Source organism: Ptychodera flava, chromosome 14 (assembly GCF_041260155.1).
Source record: "Ptychodera flava strain L36383 chromosome 14, AS_Pfla_20210202, whole genome shotgun sequence".
NCBI lineage: Eukaryota > Metazoa > Hemichordata > Enteropneusta > Ptychoderidae > Ptychodera > Ptychodera flava.
The window spans coordinates 11,319,945-11,342,241 of record NC_091941.1 but is presented as its reverse complement, the minus strand read 5'-3'; the positions used below and the strand labels follow the sequence as shown (position 1 = coordinate 11,342,241).

Below are 22,297 nucleotides of genomic sequence, written 5' to 3'. Positions count from 1 at the left end.
TGACATCCATGATAGCTCAAATATATGTCTGAATTGACTTCGGAAAATTGACTGTAACTTACTTCACATCTTATTGGTTCTAACTCCTGCGCAGCTGAAACAATACTGTGAACAAATGAGGTCAACTGTGGGTCTGAAAAGGCTGCTTTGCTTTGGACCACAGAGGCCTTCGGACAATGGATTTTTGGAGTCGTTGGACGAGAAGCTGTGATAAAACTTCCCATAGAAAAGTCCCTATTCAGTTGCTGATGTGTATCTTGCTCATAATTTGTGGACGACTCTTCGGGTCTTGTTAGTAGTTTGTGACGGGTTTCCCACGTATATTCACGGACATATTTGTATTGTTCTTGCTGGTTAGTTGGCTGCATTCTGAACAACAATTCTTCTGTTATGTCATCGCTATCAGCGTCACATGCATCATCACTGTTCTCATAATTAAATTGCATGGCTTCTGTATCTTTCATGCTTGGCACGCCTTTGTAATCACCAGAATCACAACATTTTGGTGATTCATAGCATTTGGAATGCTGATGTCTTGTGGCAGTTGGAGTATGTTGGGCTAGATGTCCCATAATCTGAGTTGGACAGGATAGAGTGCTATGGAGAGAACATGTGTGCAATTTACTAGTGTTTGGGTATGGCCTTCTGGGGCCAGTCCTTCTATGTCTGTGCCGCCCTGAATGTTTTGCTGAGTAAGTTGGTTGAGTATGCCTGTCATGGTGATACTGACGCATGATTGCTTCAGTCTGATTTGCAGAGCACTGTGAATCACAGCTTTGGCATGCAGTTATACCAGTTTGTGAAGGTACATGTGGTTTCCAAGGTTGCGTTCTGGTAAGTGATGAAGCACACGACTTCTGCAAACACTGACCCTTTGTCATTGCTTTCTGCAAAGAAGCAGTATCCTGCGTATACAATTGAACATTATTGGTGGTGTTAGTCTGCAATTGTACTGTCTGTGGTGATGATCTTGTTGCCATCATCAGTATTGAAGGTGAAGTGGTTTCATCTTCATCTGGATCTGGTAAGCTTTCCAGTAAAGCATCTTTAAGAGGTTTACACTGACTTAGTTTTTGACAATTGCAATTGTTAGTCCTAGTGTGCTCTGGTGATGTATGATTCTCAGTGCTATTCTTTCTTGATCCTGTTGCTGGGATCAGTAGTTCTGAAATGGACTTGGCATTGTCACTTTCATTGGCAGTTGCCACAGTTTCCTTCAATCTCTTAGTTTTATTATGCTGCTGGTCTGCTGTGTCATCATCTACAGGCACAGAAGGTTTGCAATCTTCGGACAATTCTGAGTTTCCAGGCTCAACCAGCTTTGCTTCTCCTTCTTCAGCTTCCATTTTGGATTCTGCACCAAGGACTTCATGCGGACGTTTTCTCGGCTGACCAAAGTTGACATTGCCTTTCAGTAGTTGCCTCTTAATGTGAATTGGTTGCCTTCCGATCCTGCTACCTGAAAACCATGTCAGGCATTAAGGTAACTGGGATTTAATAAAATGCATTTTACTTTGTGGTAAAAGTAAGCATCAGTATGATCTATACGTGAATACTGTAAGTGATCTTGAGAATGACTGTGGTATGAGGTCATTTTACAGAAAGTTTTATAAGTAATGTATGAAAAAAATCTGTAAAACATGTATTGGTATTGGTATTGGTATTGGTATACATATTGAATTGATTGTACTATTCTGCATCCAGTGGTTACTTTACACTTATCCACAAGTCATCGCTGATGACACAGTCCCCGCTCGCATCATTAATTAACTGTGATGCACATGCACACTATAATACAATGTCTGTGTGCCAAGTTTGAATGAAATCTGTTCAGGGATAGTTGAGTAATGATTCAAAAACATTAAAAAATCGCAACAAAATGGCCGCCTGGTGACCATATTGGATCGTATCGCGAAATAAATTGACGTGCATATATATGCACATATATATATAGTACTTTATCTGTGTACCAACATTGAACGAAATCGATAGGGATAGCTGACTTGTGGTTAAAAAAACATGAAAAAGTTTTAATATCCAAAATGGCCACCTGGCAGCGATATTGGATCATATTGCAAAATAAATTGACAAGCATATGTATGGCACAGTACTTCATCCTTGCACAAAGTTTGAAGAAAAGTAGCTCTGGGGTGAGTAAGAAACGGCTGCTGACGGACAGATGGAAGGGACCAAATCTATAAGTCCCTGCCGGACTGGATCCGCAGGGACTAATAAACTGTGAGGAACATAAACTCACGTTAAGGTAGAATGTGACTTGAAATTGAAACACTCAAACTTTTGCTCAAACTTTCAGAAAGAAACCTTTAAACCATCCCCATTTTGAAAACATAGGGCCAAAGTCCCTGAAGCTACTATAGACATGGATACAAAATTAAGTATTTCCTTACTGTATGAAATTATCTCACTATGGTCATCCTACGGACAAGTAAACTAAATATTAAAGCTGTCTGACCAGCGGTTTTGAAAGAACAAGCAACTCAACAGTTGACAGAGCTCTGTTGAGTTATGTAGAGAATAACCTTTTGTGACACATGTATTGATGAAGAAGGTGGATATCTTTGATTAACATTGTGAGTTCTGTTTAATAAGTTGAGACTGTACATACTCAGAGAAAGCACACTGAAGAGACAAAGGTTTGAAACTTAAGAAGTTCAAGGTCATCAAGAGCATTATAAGGAATCATGCTACACTTTCATTGCACTGTTTACACAGATTGCATAATTGCTATAAATAGCACATGAGGAATCTTTATACAGCCCAGCTTTACCATAAAAACCCTATCACTTTGACCACTCTTTTAATTGACCACTCTATTTTTTTCCTCAAAAAGTAATTTCATTTTATCCTTACCAAGTCAACCATAAATGGAAATTAGAACTTTCTCTATCTCTATCTCTATCTCTATCTCTATTGACTATTTTGAGCAATTTCTTTTAGATGACATACAGGGCACAATAAATGACGGTTCAGAATATGTCAAAGTTGGGATTCAGGAAAGTTGCCTTTACATGTTTTAATCCTCCAAGATGGTAAGCATTTCACTATGAACTGTCAAAAAAAGTTGAACTTTCTGATAATTCCACACTAAAATTATTTTGGCTTTGATGATTTCCTAATTAATTCAATTATTTAAAATCATATTAATTATTTTTTTCTGGGTGAATTGATAGGGTTTATACAGTACAAGAATTACATACAATGTAAGTCAAATTTTGACCAAAAATGACAAAAAAATTCCTTAAAAATACAGATTTGCATATTTCATCACAATTTGAACAAGTCTAAGTGGGTTACCCCTAGGGACCTGTATACCAAATAACAAAGCTGTCTGACCAGCGGTTATGAAGAAGAAGATTTTTTACCAAAAACACCTTTTTTGGCATTAATTTGCCTATTTTCAACAATATCAAAAAATTAAAAAAAATAGTTTCTCAAAATCATATTTTTCATCTACACAACAAATATCAAATCAGTAAGTACTGCGGTTCTCAAGATATTTGAGTGGACGGACGCCTCACAAACGGACATACATACATACATACATACATACATACATACATACATACATACAGACTGACGCCGGACGCCGGACGGATACCCATCCCAATAGCTTCTATAGACTATAGTCTATAGTAGCTAATAAAAAAATAAAAAATCAAGTGTCATCATGCAAAATTTGGTACAAGAGAAATAAATGACCCAATATTTATTGACATTTGAAATTCAAAATGGCTGCCCTTGTTATCCTGTGCACACACATCATCCATGTGTTAACTTATGGAAAAAAAATTAAAGTTTCAATTTGCACAAACCGGCAAAAAATTAATTTACTCTAGATATGAAGTATATATACAGATGCATTAGATTTCACCCAACATCAACAAATCATTTACTCTTTCCATGAAGGAACATATGGAAGATAATAAAAATGTTACACATTGCCAAGTTGCAGTGACAATTGTGATAAAATTCACATGAATGTATCCTCAAAACTGAAATGAAGGTTCATGACCATGTCCCCCATACCTGTTATTAAAAGGATGGTACAATTATTGAGGTATCAGCTTAGTAACTCATACCAGCTATGGCAAAAAAGTAATTCCACGGTATGATGAAGTACATGCTGTACCGGTACATGTTAAACCATGGTTGCCCCCACCCCCATGGGAGTTGAGTCACTTAGCCTATACTATTAAAAATCTTACACTCCCGTTGAACATTTTGAATTGTTCTAAATATCTTACTAACAATGTGTGCTTCATCTAATCCCACTTTGTACGCTAGAAGCTGCAATGTACAATCACTATAGTATTGAATAGAAAACACCAAAATATCATTGAAAGCTATGACAACTTGAGTTTTCTTACCTTCAATACTCATCCCCACTGACAAGCACTTTTTGTATCTGCAGTATCGGCATGTATTACGAGTACTTGATTTGATGGTACAGTCTCTGTCACTTTGGCACACATAGCGATCACCACCTCCTGCCTTAATTGTTCTCCTGAAGAAACCCTTAAAAATTACAAAATGACACTATTTTGATCACTACTGCAGCTTTACATTTTAATGTTAGAGCAACAGTTAAACATAGAAGAAACTGTTGAAGTCATTCACTTGGCCTATTTCATATACTGCAATAAATTATAAAAAAAATGTTATTCTGAATGACTTTAATATTTTTGCAGGCTCCACCGTTCAAATTAGAAATTAACATTCCCATACATTTCTTGATGATATAAAAATGTCAAATGTAAATATTTTTGGCTAAAATGACTGTTATAAAAAACATGGAAATACAAATTAATGACAAACAGTATACCAAGTGTTGCTACATTTTTAAAAAAGATCAACAGTAGGTACTGTACATGTAGCCAGATTTCTTGTTATACAGGAATTTCTATTTGATCCACCTCCATTTTTGTCATGAGATAAATAATTATACTAAAGATGCTATTGAGCTAACTTGATCACCACTGTGATAACACCTTAAATACTATAACAATACTACCACTATGCTACTGAATGCTTTTTTCTGTGTTGCAAATATCCATTCACATGGCTCAAAAATTTTGGCCATGGCTAACGTATCTTGCATGCATTTTCCACATGAGAAGATTGTAGCTTATAGATAACTGTCTGACAGCAAACACCGATTGAATACAGCAAAAACAGACTTGCATAAATACCTGACAGTCTGTATTGGAGGTGTAATGTACACGTCGCATTTCTATCAAATTTTGTAGAATTCCCGCAGCATTTAATTTTATGAATTTTACCCCTGGCATTAAAAAATATTTTTATTTCTGAAGGGGTGTCCTTTTTGGAAGTGACTCATTTCAACGAGAAAAATACTTACCTTGCACCCTTCACATGTAACTGCACCAAAATGAAACCCAGAAGATTCCGCCCCACACACTTGGCAAAGTATTTTAGCATAAATAGGAGAGGACTCACTTTCAGCAGTACGTGCACCTATTCATGAAAAGATATAAAAATACATTATGAAGTTAGATTATACCACAGGGTCCGGCGAGCAATATTCGTCTAGAAATTATGAATATGATCAATAAATGTCTTGTATTAAACTTTTTTTTCATTATACAAGCCTTACCTGTGTCTAGTGTGTGCCTATTACTTTACCCTAGCTATCTGTAGATAGTATTTCAAAGAAAACAGTCTATATCTGTTAATTGCCCTCCCTAATCCCCTTCATTAATTTGTTCTGCCGATCGCCAACGTGGGGGCTTATCGCCCTGACCAAATACCTATTTCCGTCTACTACCTTATGAGCTGCTAACGAGGTAGTTGGGTCAGGCGATAAGCCCCCCCCCCCCCCCCCCCCCCCGCCCGTTGGCGATCGGGCAGAACAATTAATGAAGGGATTAGGGAGGGCAATTAACAGATATAGACTGTTTTCTTTGAAATACTATCCACAGATAGCTAGGTTAAAGTAATAGGCACACACTAGGCACAGGTAAGGCTTGTATAATGAAAAAAAAGTTTAATACAAGACATTTATTGATCATATTCATAATTTCTAGACGAATATTGCTCGCCGGACCCTCTGATTATACATTAACTAGTCATGCATGTGCTCTAACTGCCTGTTTGAAGTGCAGTACATGTTTATATATATATATATATATATATATATATATATATATATATATATATATATATATATATATATATATATATATATATATATATATATATATATATATATATATATATATATATATATATATATATTTGTGTGTGTGTGTGTATGTGCATGTGTATATGTACCTTAGCATCTCAGCTCTGCTGTCCATGACCCTCAGCTTAAGGAGGTGCTGCACCCAACACAGAGCATTTTGCTGAAAATCACTTTTCTGGAAATATTCATAAATTTTAATTAATCTGTTAACCCTAGAATAAAATATTGGTTGGGTTCACCTTTTAGCTTGTCAAACAGTTGTAAGTTGCGTGGTAAAGTAATCTGAATTTATGCAAATATATGCAAATCACCAATTTCCTGGCATCTCTTTTCTCCCAATTTCAAGATTTCCTGGCTGGGTCACATATTCTGAAATGTTCACACTATGTTCTTTAAATGCTATACAACAAAACTACTATTTAGTTTGGCAATAAAGTTCTTATCTTTTGAGTAACAGGCATTTAAATTTTGCTACTCATGTATTTAATAACTTTTTAGGTGTCAGTCTTTCAACTCATACCATTTTAGAATGAGGATAGATAATGCAAAATAAACAGGTCATTTTTTGTACACATACTATTGTTTAAAGTGAAATATTACATTTAAGAAAATAGTATCAAGTGTTTGACTTGAATTGATTTTTATCATTAATACCAAAATTGAGGTTTTTTACCCCAAATACACACCACCTTCATCCTTCCAGTAAACTATTGCTACCATACTAAACTTTAGATTCTCTGCTTTTGAAAATATATCATTTGAGGGGGTTTCCTTGTCGTCTTAGAAGCAAAATATTCCTTTAAAAAAAACTGTTGGCAACGTAGAGCTCCCCCTTAACCAAATACTGGGTATTCAGCCACTCAACATACAAATGCCATCTTATGATATCTACTAGAGATAAGCTTGTTCAGATTTGTCCAAAGCGTAAATGAATTGCACATTATTGTGTTTGTCGAGATATTTCAATCACTTATTTGATAAACAATCAAATGGATGACTTATTATAATGTATTCTATCATAATGAAATCAGAAATTTATATCTGGAGTTTTTTGAGGTGTGAGATAACATCTCCTTACAACTTACTCATGTGATTTAGACTAGTTTGAATATTTGATATTTGTCTTGTATAGTGTTGATTTCCATTTCCATGTACTTTGAAACCAGGCTATACTAACAAGCACACATACATGTATAGACAAATACTTTTGAAAACATGACTCTTAATTCATGCAACCCACAGTATGTAGTCATATTTTGCATTCAAGACAGATCTGGAAAACTTGCACCCCTAGTCTTTATTTCATTGGAACTGAGACTTATCCTCAAAAAATAAACATGCTTTTGGTACAGTCCAACTTTCCTGTCCAAAAAACAAATCAAAAGCAACACATGGACCTCTTAATTCTCTCAATTCTCTTTAATTCTCGACGTATAGATTGACAGTTATTCACCATTTGTAACTTTTAATTTAATTCCGTGTCAATACAGGGTAGTATATACCTATCACCCTCTGATTTGATGTTGTGGATAACAATGTGAAATTGTGCACATGACCAAAAGAATAACTGCATGTTGAATTGTGTCGATGTTGTCCTGCTCCCTGCAATCCTAGGCCAGGAGTAAATATGTATGTCATCAGATACCACCAAAGATCACATCAGTTTTACAAGATTGACAGCTGATAATCAGCGACATCATCACATGTCGAGGTCAGTCTTTCATTGACAACAACCTGTTGATAACCCAGCTGAGGTACACATGGATTTCCAAACACTTCATTGGCTCCTCCTCTGGACTGGATCAGATCACACGATGTTAAAGAGGTACACATTTTACTTTGAAAGAGTAATTAAAATAATTTGGAAGTTTGATTAGGTTTCTTCTAATCAGCTTGCTTTCCTCACATAGCAATGAAAACTCACATTAAAGCACTTATGGTTTGATGTTGATTAAGGTAGTGTTGGCATGAGTGGTTATCATACAAAAATCCTGCAGTGGCTTTGGTAATTCATAATATGAGTTCCAGTGGTAAAAAGATCTGATTGGACTAAAGAAGGACATTTTACATGAAATGAAAAAACACAACAAGAGAGTTTTACCAGACTTTGGTACATGTAAAATTGTCAGGAAAGTTAGATGAACAATGATCGTTTTCTGGGGTCGATATTAACTTTTTAACATGGTAGTAAAAATGGACAACCATTTCTAAAAATTGGAAGTCTCACGAAAGCATGTGGTAGTCCGCTTTTCCCAAGCCATATGGCTAATTCTAAATTATATAATTACTATTTCTGGCAAACAAATTAATAAGACACTCAAATGTAACTCTCATTATCCAGTCAGCCAGGCAACATAGTGACAGAGCATGAAAGAACTTTGCTGGTGAAATGCTGCATAAAGTTTTACCACAAAATAATCTATTTTCTCTTCACATACGCTAAAATCTCTCAGTATAACATAAACATGAGACAAAAACCTACATAATATCCTTCATATACTCTTTATTTTTATCATCCTTGATTGCAAAAAAAATGATATAGCCAACATAAATTACGGCTTATGATCAATTGATCACTGAGTGTTTAAGACTTCATTTGTGTATATCAACAAGCCTCAGAATTAATATTTCAAAATAGTTTGATAAATCTTTGCGAGTTGAAGTATCGGGACAAGTATCAGGCCCTTCCAAATAATGAATTCTCAGCAAACAACTGAATCTAGATCTTGGTGAATGTTGTGATTTATATTTTGTAATCATTGTTTACATACATGTAAGATCACGTTGCAGTAAATTTTGATAACTTCTAAGTGACCCTGTGGCTAATATGACTTTGCTGTTCATTTTTACGAAAACAACAATCATAGAATGACTACATATCAATCTGCAATCCACTTGAAAGGAAACTGACATGGCTAGAGAAAATTTCTGTTTATCTTTGATGCAGATTAGTCAAATGGTGTCATCTCATTGCATGATATGGGAAGAGTGAGCTACCTCCAGATATGCATTGTGATATGTAATGTAGTGCAGACTTCTTAAAGGTGAAAAATGAAAATGATCTACATCCTCAAACAGAAATAGAGTCAACGACACTCTGCTCACGTTTGATCAGATGTGGCAGGTCAAAATGAACGAAATACCAGCTAGAGTATTGGGTTGTTCATGGTTTCTTTAAAGGAACAAAGTTGCCCATTTTTCATGAATTTAGTTTGACACAAGATACTGCTTATATTGTTTGACATGTTGAAGATAATGAATGAATGGGTGACCATGCATACATTTGACTTGGGTTTTAGACACAATATATGAAACCATCGCGAAAACTAATTAATGGTAATGACCATTAATTCATTTACGCGTTGGTTTCATTTGTCTAAAACTGGGGTCGAATATAAAACTACTGTCCCTTTAAATCATGATGAACAGTGCTAACAATGCTGCGACTTATATGATAATGGCATGCACCAAACTGCCTCTGAGCTGTTTAACAAGGATAGCAATGTTATCAAGCCAAATGGGGAAATGTCAGTACAACCCTACATGTCACCAGTTCTCTTGATAGAGGTGCAAGTTTACCATAGAAAACAATAATTTGGATAGGGGCATTGTGGTGAAAAGGTTGAGATTGTAAACCAAATTACAACCAATCAAGCAAGGGATCTGTGTAATAACATAAAAAAAAAAAAATCCAGATAGCAGCTAAAAACCAACCAAGACATTGCGAAATCTACCTAAACTACTTGCATACCAATTTCGAAGCTATCTGATCATCAGCAATTGAGTTTTGCGATTTAAAATTTTTTTCTGTTCATTTGCATTTTTTCAGTAAATGATAAATTCATTTGAACCAATTCTTATTCATAGTTCAGCATACACCTACACACCAAATATGAATGCAAAGATGAAATAGGCAGCTGCTCTTAACTTTTTGGAATTGGACCAGGGAACTATAAGTTTGAGATTTTTGGCATTATTTGACATAAAAAATAGCAAACATTGCCCCTAAATGCAATATTGCAGGTTTTGTCAGCATCTGAGCAAAAACTGAAATGAATCATTTGTAAGTTAAGGTCACCCTACGGGTTACACAATCAGTTGATTGCAGAGAATTAATAGGCCCAACACTTGTCCTGGAACCTTGACTCTCAGGAGTCTCCTCTTTCAAGATATTGGTCAAGGCCAAGCTTAGTAAGTACACACAATGTAGATGTGAGACTCTAACTTCTACGTCAAAGGTAAATTATGGTTGGTTTACATTAAAATCCAGAGAAAGGTAGCAACATGACTGCACAGCATCATTGATTATGAACTTTTATGATTATTTCAACTTCAAACATTAATTTGCATATGACATCTTCACCTAGTTCTCTATGAAGCCTCCCCTTATACTGTACCCCTTACCAAACATGAGCCAAGATGAACAGCTTTCCTCAAATAAATTTTACATATTTTCTTGCCTGAAAATTTTGCTGTGTAGTCATTACCGGTAGAGTCACTGTCCTGTCATGAACCAAATTTTGTTTGTTTTAATTGTGTCAGCTCCTACTGCCTTTGCAATACTCACAATCAGAAATGTAAGAGTACATCGCACCCCTAGACAAACATTGGCACATGACTAGGCTACACTTAAGATCTGCTTCAGGGATGCAGACCTTGTCCTCCATTGTGCTTAGACTTCAAAAATCACTTCAGAGGGAAACATGGACAGTGGGCTCTATCATACCTTTGCTCCTAAATTTTGGCCATTTCCTACCACACAGTGATATTCAACATTTAGTGACATGTACAACGTCATCTTGTTACCAAGACATTTATAAACTATACTTTCCATATCGTACACCTCTGGTTGGTTTAGGTGCATGATAAATTTTAGATTGCTTGATTAATCAGTCAGTGGCAGTTACACAGCAGTGAAACTTGGTATTGATGATGGCTGAAATCAGAATGGAAATCATTTAGGAGTGGCTACATGTATATACCATGACTGGATTGATCGGCTTAAATCACTTTTCACAAGTTAATTTCATAAATGTAAATCAAATTTTACTATTTGGGTGTAGATTATGTGGTTGCCTAGGCCCTATACGTCGCTTACGGCCTCCGTTCCTGTGACAATGGGGTCGGAGGCACTGAGGCCGTAAGCGACGTATAGGGTCTAGGCAAATAATGTGGTTGAGAACGCAAAAATAAACATAGTGTAAAAGCAATGTGGGTGCCGTACCCTTTAAACACTACTTAACTGGTGACAAAACTACTGTCATAAGCTGTTCATAGTTTACTGTGGTTTTTGTAATGACAGTGGATTACCAGAAGCATTTAACTCACTGACTGCTGTTAATAAGATTCAGGCAACCAAATTGCTCATCTACAAATGCAATGATTTTCATGCGATTCTCAGTCAGGCAACAAAATTTTTACATTAGACGGGCTAAATTCTCCAATGAGAAGCTAGGAGACAGAGGGTAGATGTCTGTCATACAAGAACATGGACACAACTCTCAAATCTAATCTGCCAAATCCTGTTCTGTAAACAATTAATAAATCTTCAGATTTCAATGAACTGGCTACTGTTTACAAACAACCAAGTTCAGAGAACCAGAAGGTAAAACTATTCAATGATTTCAAAACTCCCATTTCAGCCTTCAAGTCAGTTTCATCTGACCAACCTTTCCATTTAAAAGTAAAACTTCGAGCCTGAACTTGCACTCAGTTGGAAAAAAGCGATTGTTACAAAAAAGTACAGACTTGGGGCTCAAGATCTGCTGTCCAAGAGAATGAGCATAGCAGTGGTCCTAATTTATTAAATGTAGGGGTGACATTAATTCTTTCTGTAGGAAGAAGGGAGTTCATAATTTCGTTGATGTTAAAGTTGAAAAGTTTACAGACTTTCTGTGCTGCAAGGGAACATACAAAAATTAGTTTGTAAAATTACCTCGATCAACCCAATAGTTCCACCAGACAAGGGGCCTAACGGTCGGCAGAGCTCCAATGTGTTATGTAAAGAATAACTATTTTGTGACACATGAGGGACCTGGAGACCTGTACTCCAAATATTAAAAGAATCAGACTGGCTGTTTCGAAGAAGAAGCGTGGAATGTAATAAGTTGCCAGACGCCGGACGCCACCACATATCCACCTATCATATAAGTTCCATGTCAGTGTTGACAGTGGAGCTAAAAAAGTAAACACTAATTCTTAAAAGGCAAAATGATGGAAAAAAAAAAAAATTTATGTGTTCCAAACTGGTGAAAATCATTAAATATTAAAAGTTCAGTGGATTGTACATTGAAAGAGCCTCAATTAGCAAAAGGGTTAAAAAAATATGGACCCCTCAAACACTAGATCATATCTAACGGATGATGTGTTTTGTGAAAAGCAATAAATGGCTGCGATTATGATGGACAAGAAATCAGTACAATGGCAATACAGGATATCAATGAGAAATGGTACGTTTTACCCTGTACCATGTACCTTACCATGTAGTGACTAAGTTGATACTACAGATACAGAAGCTTGCAGTCACATGCTTTTATTGACACTACCACACATAAATTGATCTTGGAAGTGGGTTGTCGACAGTCTCTCATGCCTATTTTGTTTGTATTCCTGTAACCAGTTGTTTGGTTTTATTCTATGCAAATGCTGTCAGGTTTTGCACGTTTCAGTGGCAGTGATTGTCTCCCAGTGAAGCATAGCTTCTAGAGAGGTCAACAGGCACAGGCAGCTGTTGACAGTATACTCAGCAACAATGTCCAGTTTGAATAAATTTGATACACTCTGTTCCTGTTATATTGGCTTGGTAGTTGTAAAATGACATAAATACAGTTTTTTACTAGGTGATATTGGTAGTTATAAAATGATGGACATAAATGATCTGATGTGTTTGATTCTATTCTATGATAGCCTGAGTGTTGTAAATATGCACTCCGTCGACCAATTTGGAATGTTCCACATGTTGTTAAGGTAGTATGCGCCTCGAAAGTGAAAGACTTAAACTTTTGCTCAAACTTTCCCCCAAGAATATTTCAATCATTCTCTTTCAAAATCAAGAATAACAATTGGGGGGTCACTTTGGAAATTTTGGTACTAGAGAAACAAATTACTAAAGATTAACGGATATTTAAAATTCAAAATGGCCACCATCCGTGTGTTAACTCCATGGAGGAGAAAGTTTTGATTTTCAAAAACTAATCCAGTGGAAAGTTTTCTTACCCTAAGAGCTTTAAAATGAACCCTCACAAGTGGTTGATCAGAAAAGAATTTTCTCTTTTGGTTACAATTACTACTTAATTAAGGCAGCATGACTTTGGGATGTTCAAGTCAATGTATCATGTAATTTTTATCGAGCATGGTCTATTAAGGTAGAATGCAACTCAAAGTTGAAAGACTTAAAACTTTCTGCACAAACTTTCAAAACAGAAATTTTTAAACCTTTCTCTTTTGAAATCAAGAATAAAAATTCTGAGTCACTGTTGGTACTAGAGAAACAAATTGCCCAATATTTACTGACAACTGAAATTCAAAATGGCCACCTTCCCTGAGTGAACTCTATGGGGAAAAATAAAGTGTTCGATTTCAACAAGAATAAATTGTTGAAAACTTCATACATGCCATGATCTTCAAACTGAGCACCATAAGTGGTAGACCAAAAAGGTTAGGTATTGTAAAAGTTTGAGAGTCAGAATATCTGTGACTGAGGCGCATTCTGCTTTAATCAGAATCGTGTGATGACCAACATCAAAGCTGTTGCATTAATTAATAGTAACTTTAAAATTTTTTTTTAGTCAGTGAAATTTTATTTATGAATTAAAATATGGAAGGAATTTCAATTTTTCACAAGTAACAATGTACATTCTGTTGACAAAGTAAATACAGAGTATTCAACCATACTTTGGATAATCGATGTGCAGACGGAAAATACTGCATATAGACTAACTCTAAATACTGTCTAAAAAACATTTTCACGAATCCAGACAGATGCTGTAGGCTGAAAATAGTGAGATTACTACCATGACTTTTGAGTGATAAAGTATGGCAAAACTTATATGGATTACATCAATACAAATTCTCATTACCAATCTGATTATTCATGTGATTGCATGCAGATCCTTGGTGTGTTGCCTCTTTCCATCGAAATTCATTCTACCGGTATAGGGCCGTTCATAAAATATTGATGCGTTGTGCTTTGCACTTGATTGTGGCTCATCCAATATGCAATGCACAGAGCTCAAGTCCACAAATGACCATATTTTGTGTAAAACTCTCAGACTGCATAACTTTATCTCAAAACCACATGGCCATAAGGCAGTATTAGTCATAGAAAGAGTGTAAAAAGATTAATAACTTATGATTATGAATGTTGATAAATTATATTTAATATTTCTATCATTATTGTACATTTACAAAAGTACCCTACTGCATTTGAATCCTTGAAAAAATCACTTGAAAAATAATAGCAAAGATAAAAGAATTTAGGTATTCACCTTTGCGGGCCATTCCAACACTGAGACATTTCTGAAACCGACAATACTGACACTGTGTACGTGTTTGCTTGTTTATTACACAACTCTTGTCTTTTGGGCATGCATATTCCACACATTGTCCGCTTTGGTCTGGTTTGGTACTTCGGATGAAAAATTTCTGGAAATGAAAATTGAAAGAAAGAGCAATTGATAAGGGAGTAAAACAATCAACCCTGTAGCTGATTTACATCTGCTAATGTATCTTACCAGTGAAGATTTATTGACCTGTTTTTATGCTCTTATGCATAACTGGTTATTATCTATGGTAATTTACTTTTGGCTAGGGGGTCATTCTGACATGACTTAAAGGGGTCCAGACACTTCACACCAAAACCAGCTTGCCCAACTTTGTCCCAAAACCATTCCGTACCAAAACCACCTTATCCCAAGTACTACCTAGTCCAACAGACCTTCACCCAATGTACCACCTCGAACTAAAACCACTTTGCCCCACGAGCATGATGTGAGCTGGGCAGTTTTAATAGTGTAGAGTTTATGCTGTGTATAAATGCTATTTTCCAACGTTCTCATACATAGTCTATGTATGAGAACTTCGGAACATAGCTTTAACTCATAGCATAAACTCAACACTATTAAAACTACCCAGCTCATATCACACCTGCGCTTCACCCAAAGTATGGTACCATCATAATATTACCAACCAATCCTAAAACAACCATGCCACGATGTATCATAGCATTGTTTTTATCTGCAACTTGGAAGCATTAATGTGTCAGGACATTTTGGCTACCACGAACAATTTATTTTTGCAGGAAACCATAAATGGTACCTTATTAAATTACAAGCGACCTAACGGCCGACATAGCTCCGCTGTGTTTATGTAGACAATAACTATTTTTGACACATGTTGATGAAGAAGGTGGAAATCTTTGATAGCTCAGTTCAGTGGCCAGAAAAAAGTGGCTAAAATAGCTGCAAAAATACACAATTGAAGATTTCATCATACTTTGAATATATCACATCAGATCATTCCCTAAGAACCAAAGCTATCTGATGAGTAGTTTTTCAAGAATAAAATTTTCTGACCAAAAATGGCAACAATTGCCCCCCAAAATAAAAATTGCAGATTTCATTATAATTTCAAAAGGTCAAATTTAGTTCATCTGTAGGAACCTGCATATTGAATTTCAAAGCTATAAGACCAGTACTTTTTCAGAAACACATTTTTTGACCAAAAATGGAAAAAATTCCCCAAAAATTCAAAATTGCAGATTTCATCATAATTTCAATAAATATCATTTAGTTCATCTATAGAAAGCTGTATACCAAATTTCAAAGCTATCAGATGAGTAGTTTTGGAAATATACATTTTTCGACCAAAAATGGCAAAAATTGCCCTAAAAATACAAAATTACAGATTTCATGAGAAATTCAATATATATTACTTAGCTCATCTGTAGAAACCTGTATACCAAATTTCAAAGCTATCAGACCAGTACTTTTTGAGAAACACATTTTTTGACCAAAAATGGAAAAAATTGCCCCAAAATTACAAATTTGCAGATTTCATCAAAATTTCAATAAATATCATTTAGTTCATCTGTAGGAACCTGTATACTAAATTTCAAAGCTATCAGATGAGCAGTTTTAGAAATACACATTTTTGGACCAAAAATGGCAAAAATTGCCCCAAAAATACAAAATTACAGATTTCATCAGAAATTCAATACATATTACTTAGTTCATCTATAGAAAGCTGTATACCAAATTTCAAAGCTATCAGACCAGTACTCTTTGAGAAATACATATTTTGACCAAATATGGCAAAAAATTGCCTTAAAAATGCAAATTGGCATATTTCTGCACAATGTGAAAAATCTGAAATAGATCATCCCTAGGGACCTATGTACCAAATATCAAAGTTATCTGACAGGTTGTTTTGAAGGAGATTTTTAAAGATTTTTTTACAAAAAGTGACAAAAATTGCCTTAAAAATACAAATATGCAAATTTCGCCATGACTTGAACAATTCTGACTGAAGTCACCCTAAGTAAACTCCAGATCAAATTTCAAAGCAATCGGACAAGTGGTTTCAGAGAAAAAGATTTTTTTATCAAAAACACCAAAAAATGCCCTAAAAATACAAATACGCAAATTTCATCACAATTTGATAAACTTAAGTGAGGTCACCCCAAGTGAACTGCATATAAAATTTCAAAGCAATTGGACTTGCGGTTTCATAGGAGAAGGCAATTGTTGACGGACAACGGAGGACGACAGAAAATCAACCTATTTGATAAGCTCCGCGTCGCTGACAGCGGAGCTAAAAAATAGAAAATCGCAAACTACTAAATGCTACAACTCAGGTACCGTGCGTGGAATTGCACGATGTCATCTTCTCGAAGTGTGTACACTTTCAAGATTTCAGTCCTGGGATGACAGAAAGGTGATGAAAACTTTGATGGCAGTGGTTGGTTATTTTCAGCTTTACCAGTTGGCAATAGTTTGTGGCGAAGCGGTGTTGTGTTAGGGTCAAAATGGTTTGTGGCAATGTGACTCTTGGGGTGAAGAGGTTTTGGTACGAGATTGTATTGGTGTGTTGTTGCAAAATGGTATGGGATGAGATGGTATGGTGCCAAGTGGTTTTGGTACGAAGTGTCTGGGAACCAACTGCAATGTGAAGCAATGTGAGTCTTGAATGGGCCTTAGATACTACCCTGTCTGGAAGTGAAGACTGTAGTAATGTGTCCTGAATGAGACGAGTGGAAGATATCAGAGGAATAAGTGTTGTAGTGTTTGGGCAATAGTCAAATATCATCAATAAAGTTTTGCCAAAAGTATAGGACCTCAGTATAACTGACATAATTTATACAAGGACAACCAGAAGCACAGCAAAATGACCAAAGCAAAATATATGGAACGGGTGACTGCATTTAAACAACAGTAGTTGCTGAAGTATGTGACAATACGGACAAGTCCATCTGCAGATACAACTGTATTATGCTAAGCATACGGCAGCGTGTAAATCTGGTGGGAATACTGGAAACATATTGAATAGCTTGGACCATATCATCACCATAGTAGCCAACTGGGGAAAAGGTATGTCCAGGATGCATTTACAAGAGTTAAAAATATTGGCCGAAATGTTAATACTGTGCTAGAAGTCTTATGTTTTTTATTATATGTTGAAATATAATAACATAAAAATAGAGGATTACTTTCAACTATTTGCATAGGAGCAAAGTGTCTCCTTGACATTATTTTTAGCATAGTACCCATACTGCAAAAAATTATTTTATCAATGTATTATATCCAGTTACCCAATCATTAGTTCTACAGATTTCCCAGGCTTCTTTCCATACATATCTGGTTAATTACAGTTGTGTAATCTTTACGGCCCTGATACGGGTTTTGCGGACCGAGGTTGTGCGGCGGAAGGGCCCGAGCGTGCGAGGGCCCGTACGCCGTACGACCGAGGTCCGCAAAACCCGTATCTGGGCCGTAAAGATTTTATCATATACCTTATTGAACAGTTGTGATATGTTTCAGTATTTATCAATAAAATTTTGTTAAAGTTATGAGCGTAAATTTAAAAAAAAACATGAGCCACGCAACTTTGCGGATTAATATGTACGATGTTGTCATTTGTTCTGTTGTGGAACGCGTCACGAGCTTGTTCTATGCGAACGCCAATGTCACTACAGAATGAGCACAGATGAGTAGTCGATCCTGCTCGTTAAAATACACTTTCTCAGCAAAAAATTGAGAGGAGACTATCAAGCACTTGTTTTAAACCAATTTTGATCGGAATAAGATTCGAACGGTCTACAATTTGCTTCAAAACTACAAGCGAAGTGCATAGAAACGGGTTCGAATCTCGCGCTGACGTGCTTTCGAATGAAATGTACGTGGATAGCAACGTGCGTAGCAACGACAACGAAAAAGTTCGAAAAAGCGCGCAGACTACCTTATTTGGGCAAAGTGTGCCTGGGCGTGATACGGCAACTTATTACACACCTGTAAGAGCGCCTTTTCCCATAGGTTTACATGGGTACGTGAATCTAGGTATATGATAAATGCAATTATGCCACACCTAGTAATGTTTAATTGCTGACTTCCACTTGTCATTACACTCATGTTGAATCAACTAGACCTCAGCTAAAATCCTCTCAGTGATGGAGGATTTTGGCTGTTATTGTGCTATCCGTCATTGAATTCCATCTGTTTCAAACAAATGTAGATTTTTCACTCATTCTTCTAATCAAAGAGGCATATGAAAACATTGTCAAGTCTGACCTCCTGCACCAAATGTTTTCTTGCTTCAAATGACTGGGGAGTATCTGATATGATCAGATATGAAATATGATATTTGGTAAAGTTGGTGATAATTTCAAACAGTATATGCCACAATGGTAAGAAAGTTGAGCAAAATGTCTGCAGCATTTCATGAGGCGGGTACTCTACCAATGAACCACCTACTCAAAAATCCTGCAGTCAACCTCTAAAGACAACTGTGGCATTTCTTTCTTGATCACAATCCAGTTCCTACATAATAATATTTACAAATTTAAGCTATTGGCTTGAAACCATTGGGATTCAATGGTGAGTGGTGTATAAAGATGTTGTCAAACATGACCAATTTCAGAAAGTGTCATACGACTTTGATATTGCTGGGGAATGTCTGATATGATGAGCTATACATGTAGGATCTGCATCATGGGGATGGGAAGTTCAACAGAAAACTTGTGTGTGTGTGCGTGTGTGTATGAGTGTGTGTGTATGTGTATATTGCTATCTTAGAACCCCTCCCGGTGTGACTTTAATACTGCTAATATATTTAAATTACCCCTATACATTCAGGCCTGACAGTTAAGAAGCCAGCCAACCAATCCCGCCAAAAGGCAACAGACAGCAATTATTCTGCAGATAGCTGTGAAGAGAGGCTATGTTTTCACTAAAATAAATTATGGTACAAGTTCGAAACATGTTGAACTATCTACTACAATGCTTTACTATTGTATAGCAACTAAGGCAAAAATATTCCTACCAAAAATCAATAGGTCTCAAAGTTGTTCCTAGGGATGGACCATCAGATCTGGGGATTTGGTGGTCAAAAAACAACTGAAGAGAATAAATTAATTGCTTTAAAATTTTGTAGTTATGCTGATCAACTTTAAAGGGAAAAAATGTTGGATGACAAAAAGTGTGACAACGTTGAAAAGATGGTATGCATGCAAGTTAAAGATAATTTTTTTCAGGTTTTACAATGTCAAAGGCAAAAAATTGCATGTAAACATCCTGATGGCCCTTCACAATATTTACAGCTGACATGGGAGTAATTGGCACACCAAATTAGGTAATTACCCAGCACTTGGCTGAACACTTTTCTATATGACCTGGCATTTACCTGAACAAGAGTCTGTTTTATTATCTGGATACTGTAGGAATCCACCAAACTCAGAAGGTAGCTCCTCCACTGAGTAAAATGATTATGTCTTTACTTATTTTACTAGAACAAACCATTTCGACTAGCAGCTAGTTCATGAGAAAGTTTAGAAAGGGGGATAAATTACTGAAGAGTGTAAACACAATTTGTTACATAATTGAAATACCAAAGGAAAAAGAGGACATAAAAATGACCACAAAAGATCATTTTTTAAACTCTACAATATTTTATTTACCCTTTCAAAACTTTCCAGTACAGGCATATCAATTTATTCAGTGGAGGAGCTGCCTGCTTAGTTTGGAGGATTTCTTATCAGTTTTAAGACAATAATAAAACTGACTTGTTTTATAGGCGAAGGTCATGTCATATAGCATACTGCCCAGCTAAGTTGTGGGGTAATTACTTAATTTGGTGTGCCAATCACTCAGACGTTTGATGATCTATCCCTTAACTCAATGGTTCACTGGAGGTTGCAATAATCTGAAGATCATGTTTGAGATATCTTCCAGGAACTGCAGATAAAGCAACAGGAAACCTTACTTTGTACCTACGTTGCCTATGATTTTGTCGAAAAATAATTTATCTGAATATGTACGTAATTGTAGGCTGTTCCATATGTATCATTTCAAACGTGGTTTGTAACAAAATGGCCGGCATGCACACTCTATGAGAAAAAAAAATCATCGATACTTCACAAGTACCATGCAATCACTAGCGGAATCAAATGTGTGCATACGCCACCACTGCACTGTGCGTAAATGCCCAACACGTTTACCCTCGGTTTATATACATGTACATGCATGAACACACAGCAGTGGTTAGCGCGTATAACTGGAGCATAAATGCAACTGTAAATTGAGGTGGTACAGAGACTACATTGCTGCAAATACCTACTTTGCACGCTTCACAGGCATATGCACCGAGATGGTATCCAGACGACTGATCTCCACAAACTTGACATGGTTCGTCTGGTTTCTCTGGAGCTTTTGCCGCAGATCCATCGCATGGGGTCAATTTACCACAACCACTGCTACCAGCATTCGTAACGTCAGTATTATAGCTGGCCGTTTGACTCTGAGGGACTTGACTTGTAGTGATAGAACTTGCCATCATTGCTGCATTACTGTTGCCAAAACCCGTAGGCAGATAATCGAGCGAATGTTTAACGACCTCCTTTTACAGGTACCTCTGAACTCAGTGAAGGGATAAGATACACAGGCGCTTGCTTCATGCTTCGGTTGTAAATCTTTGGCACACGTTCCAACCAAATAGAGATGTAAAGTGCAATTTCGCTTGACAAGTTGTCCGCGACACATTAAATCTGCTGATATACCATCGAACACCTAACGTCGAAGACAGTTCATGGTACTCACGAACAAACAAACACACAGGTAACAACAGAGTTCGTTATGAAGAGTGAGGTCACCACCACGGTGCAGTGCACATGCAAATCGTTGATTATTCACATCCCAGTCACCGAACATCAGATCTAGGTCAAAGTACCAGCCTCTCTGGATACCACGATCTGAAACTTTGAGGCAACGCTTCCTAAATGGGTCTAAAGTGCGAGAAGGGGCCATAAGGGCCCACATAAGGTGAAATGGGCTAAAACTTGCACCAAATCCCAGAGAAGTACTGCGCGTTGCGCCCATGATACTGAGCAAGAGGCCTCCAATTAGTGCACAACCTTTGACCTCACCAAGGCGTCACGGTGCACCAGACTCAGAGCCAGCCGATGAGGATGTTTGTATGTCTACTGAACCATATTCATGTCAGTTCTACACACGGGTGCAGCCAACGGAGCTATTCATAGAAAAAGCTGTTCCAGGAGGAATTTTTGAGGGCAGGGGAAATTTTAATTTTGCTCGGGCAGGGGACATGTTTTTAAGTGGCAGGGGAGCAAATTTTAGTTTTTTCTGTAGGGCAGGGCAGATACCGGTTGATTGTCCTGGGGACAGGGCTTGGTGAAAAACGAGGAGAGGGAAAGCTACTTTTAAAACAGTGACAGGGGAAGTTGAGCCATGGTGTTTCTGGGGATGGGGACACAGGGCAAGTACTTATAACTTTTTATGTATACAGGGGAAATGGAATGACAAAATTTTGAGGGGAATTTTTTCCAGGGCAGGGGAAATCGGCAAGTTT

General features: G+C 36.6%; 1 protein-coding gene across 1 annotated transcript in view; it reads right to left on the bottom strand.

Annotated features, from left to right (window-relative positions):
• The window catches only part of LOC139149349 (nuclear receptor subfamily 1 group D member 2-like), a 29,724-nt gene extending 8,087 nt beyond the window's left edge, over positions 1–21,637 (bottom strand). The window contains exons 1-5 of the mRNA XM_070721067.1: positions 21,050–21,637; positions 14,710–14,866; positions 5,381–5,496; positions 4,389–4,536; positions 63–1,459 (exon numbers count right to left, since the gene is read on the bottom strand). Coding sequence (XP_070577168.1) covers positions 63–1,459; positions 4,389–4,536; positions 5,381–5,496; positions 14,710–14,866; positions 21,050–21,268 — 2,037 coding nt within the window. The 5' untranslated portion in view covers positions 21,269–21,637. The remainder of the gene's footprint in view (positions 1–62; positions 1,460–4,388; positions 4,537–5,380; positions 5,497–14,709; positions 14,867–21,049) is intronic.
• Positions 21,638–22,297: the final 660 nt, after the last annotated feature.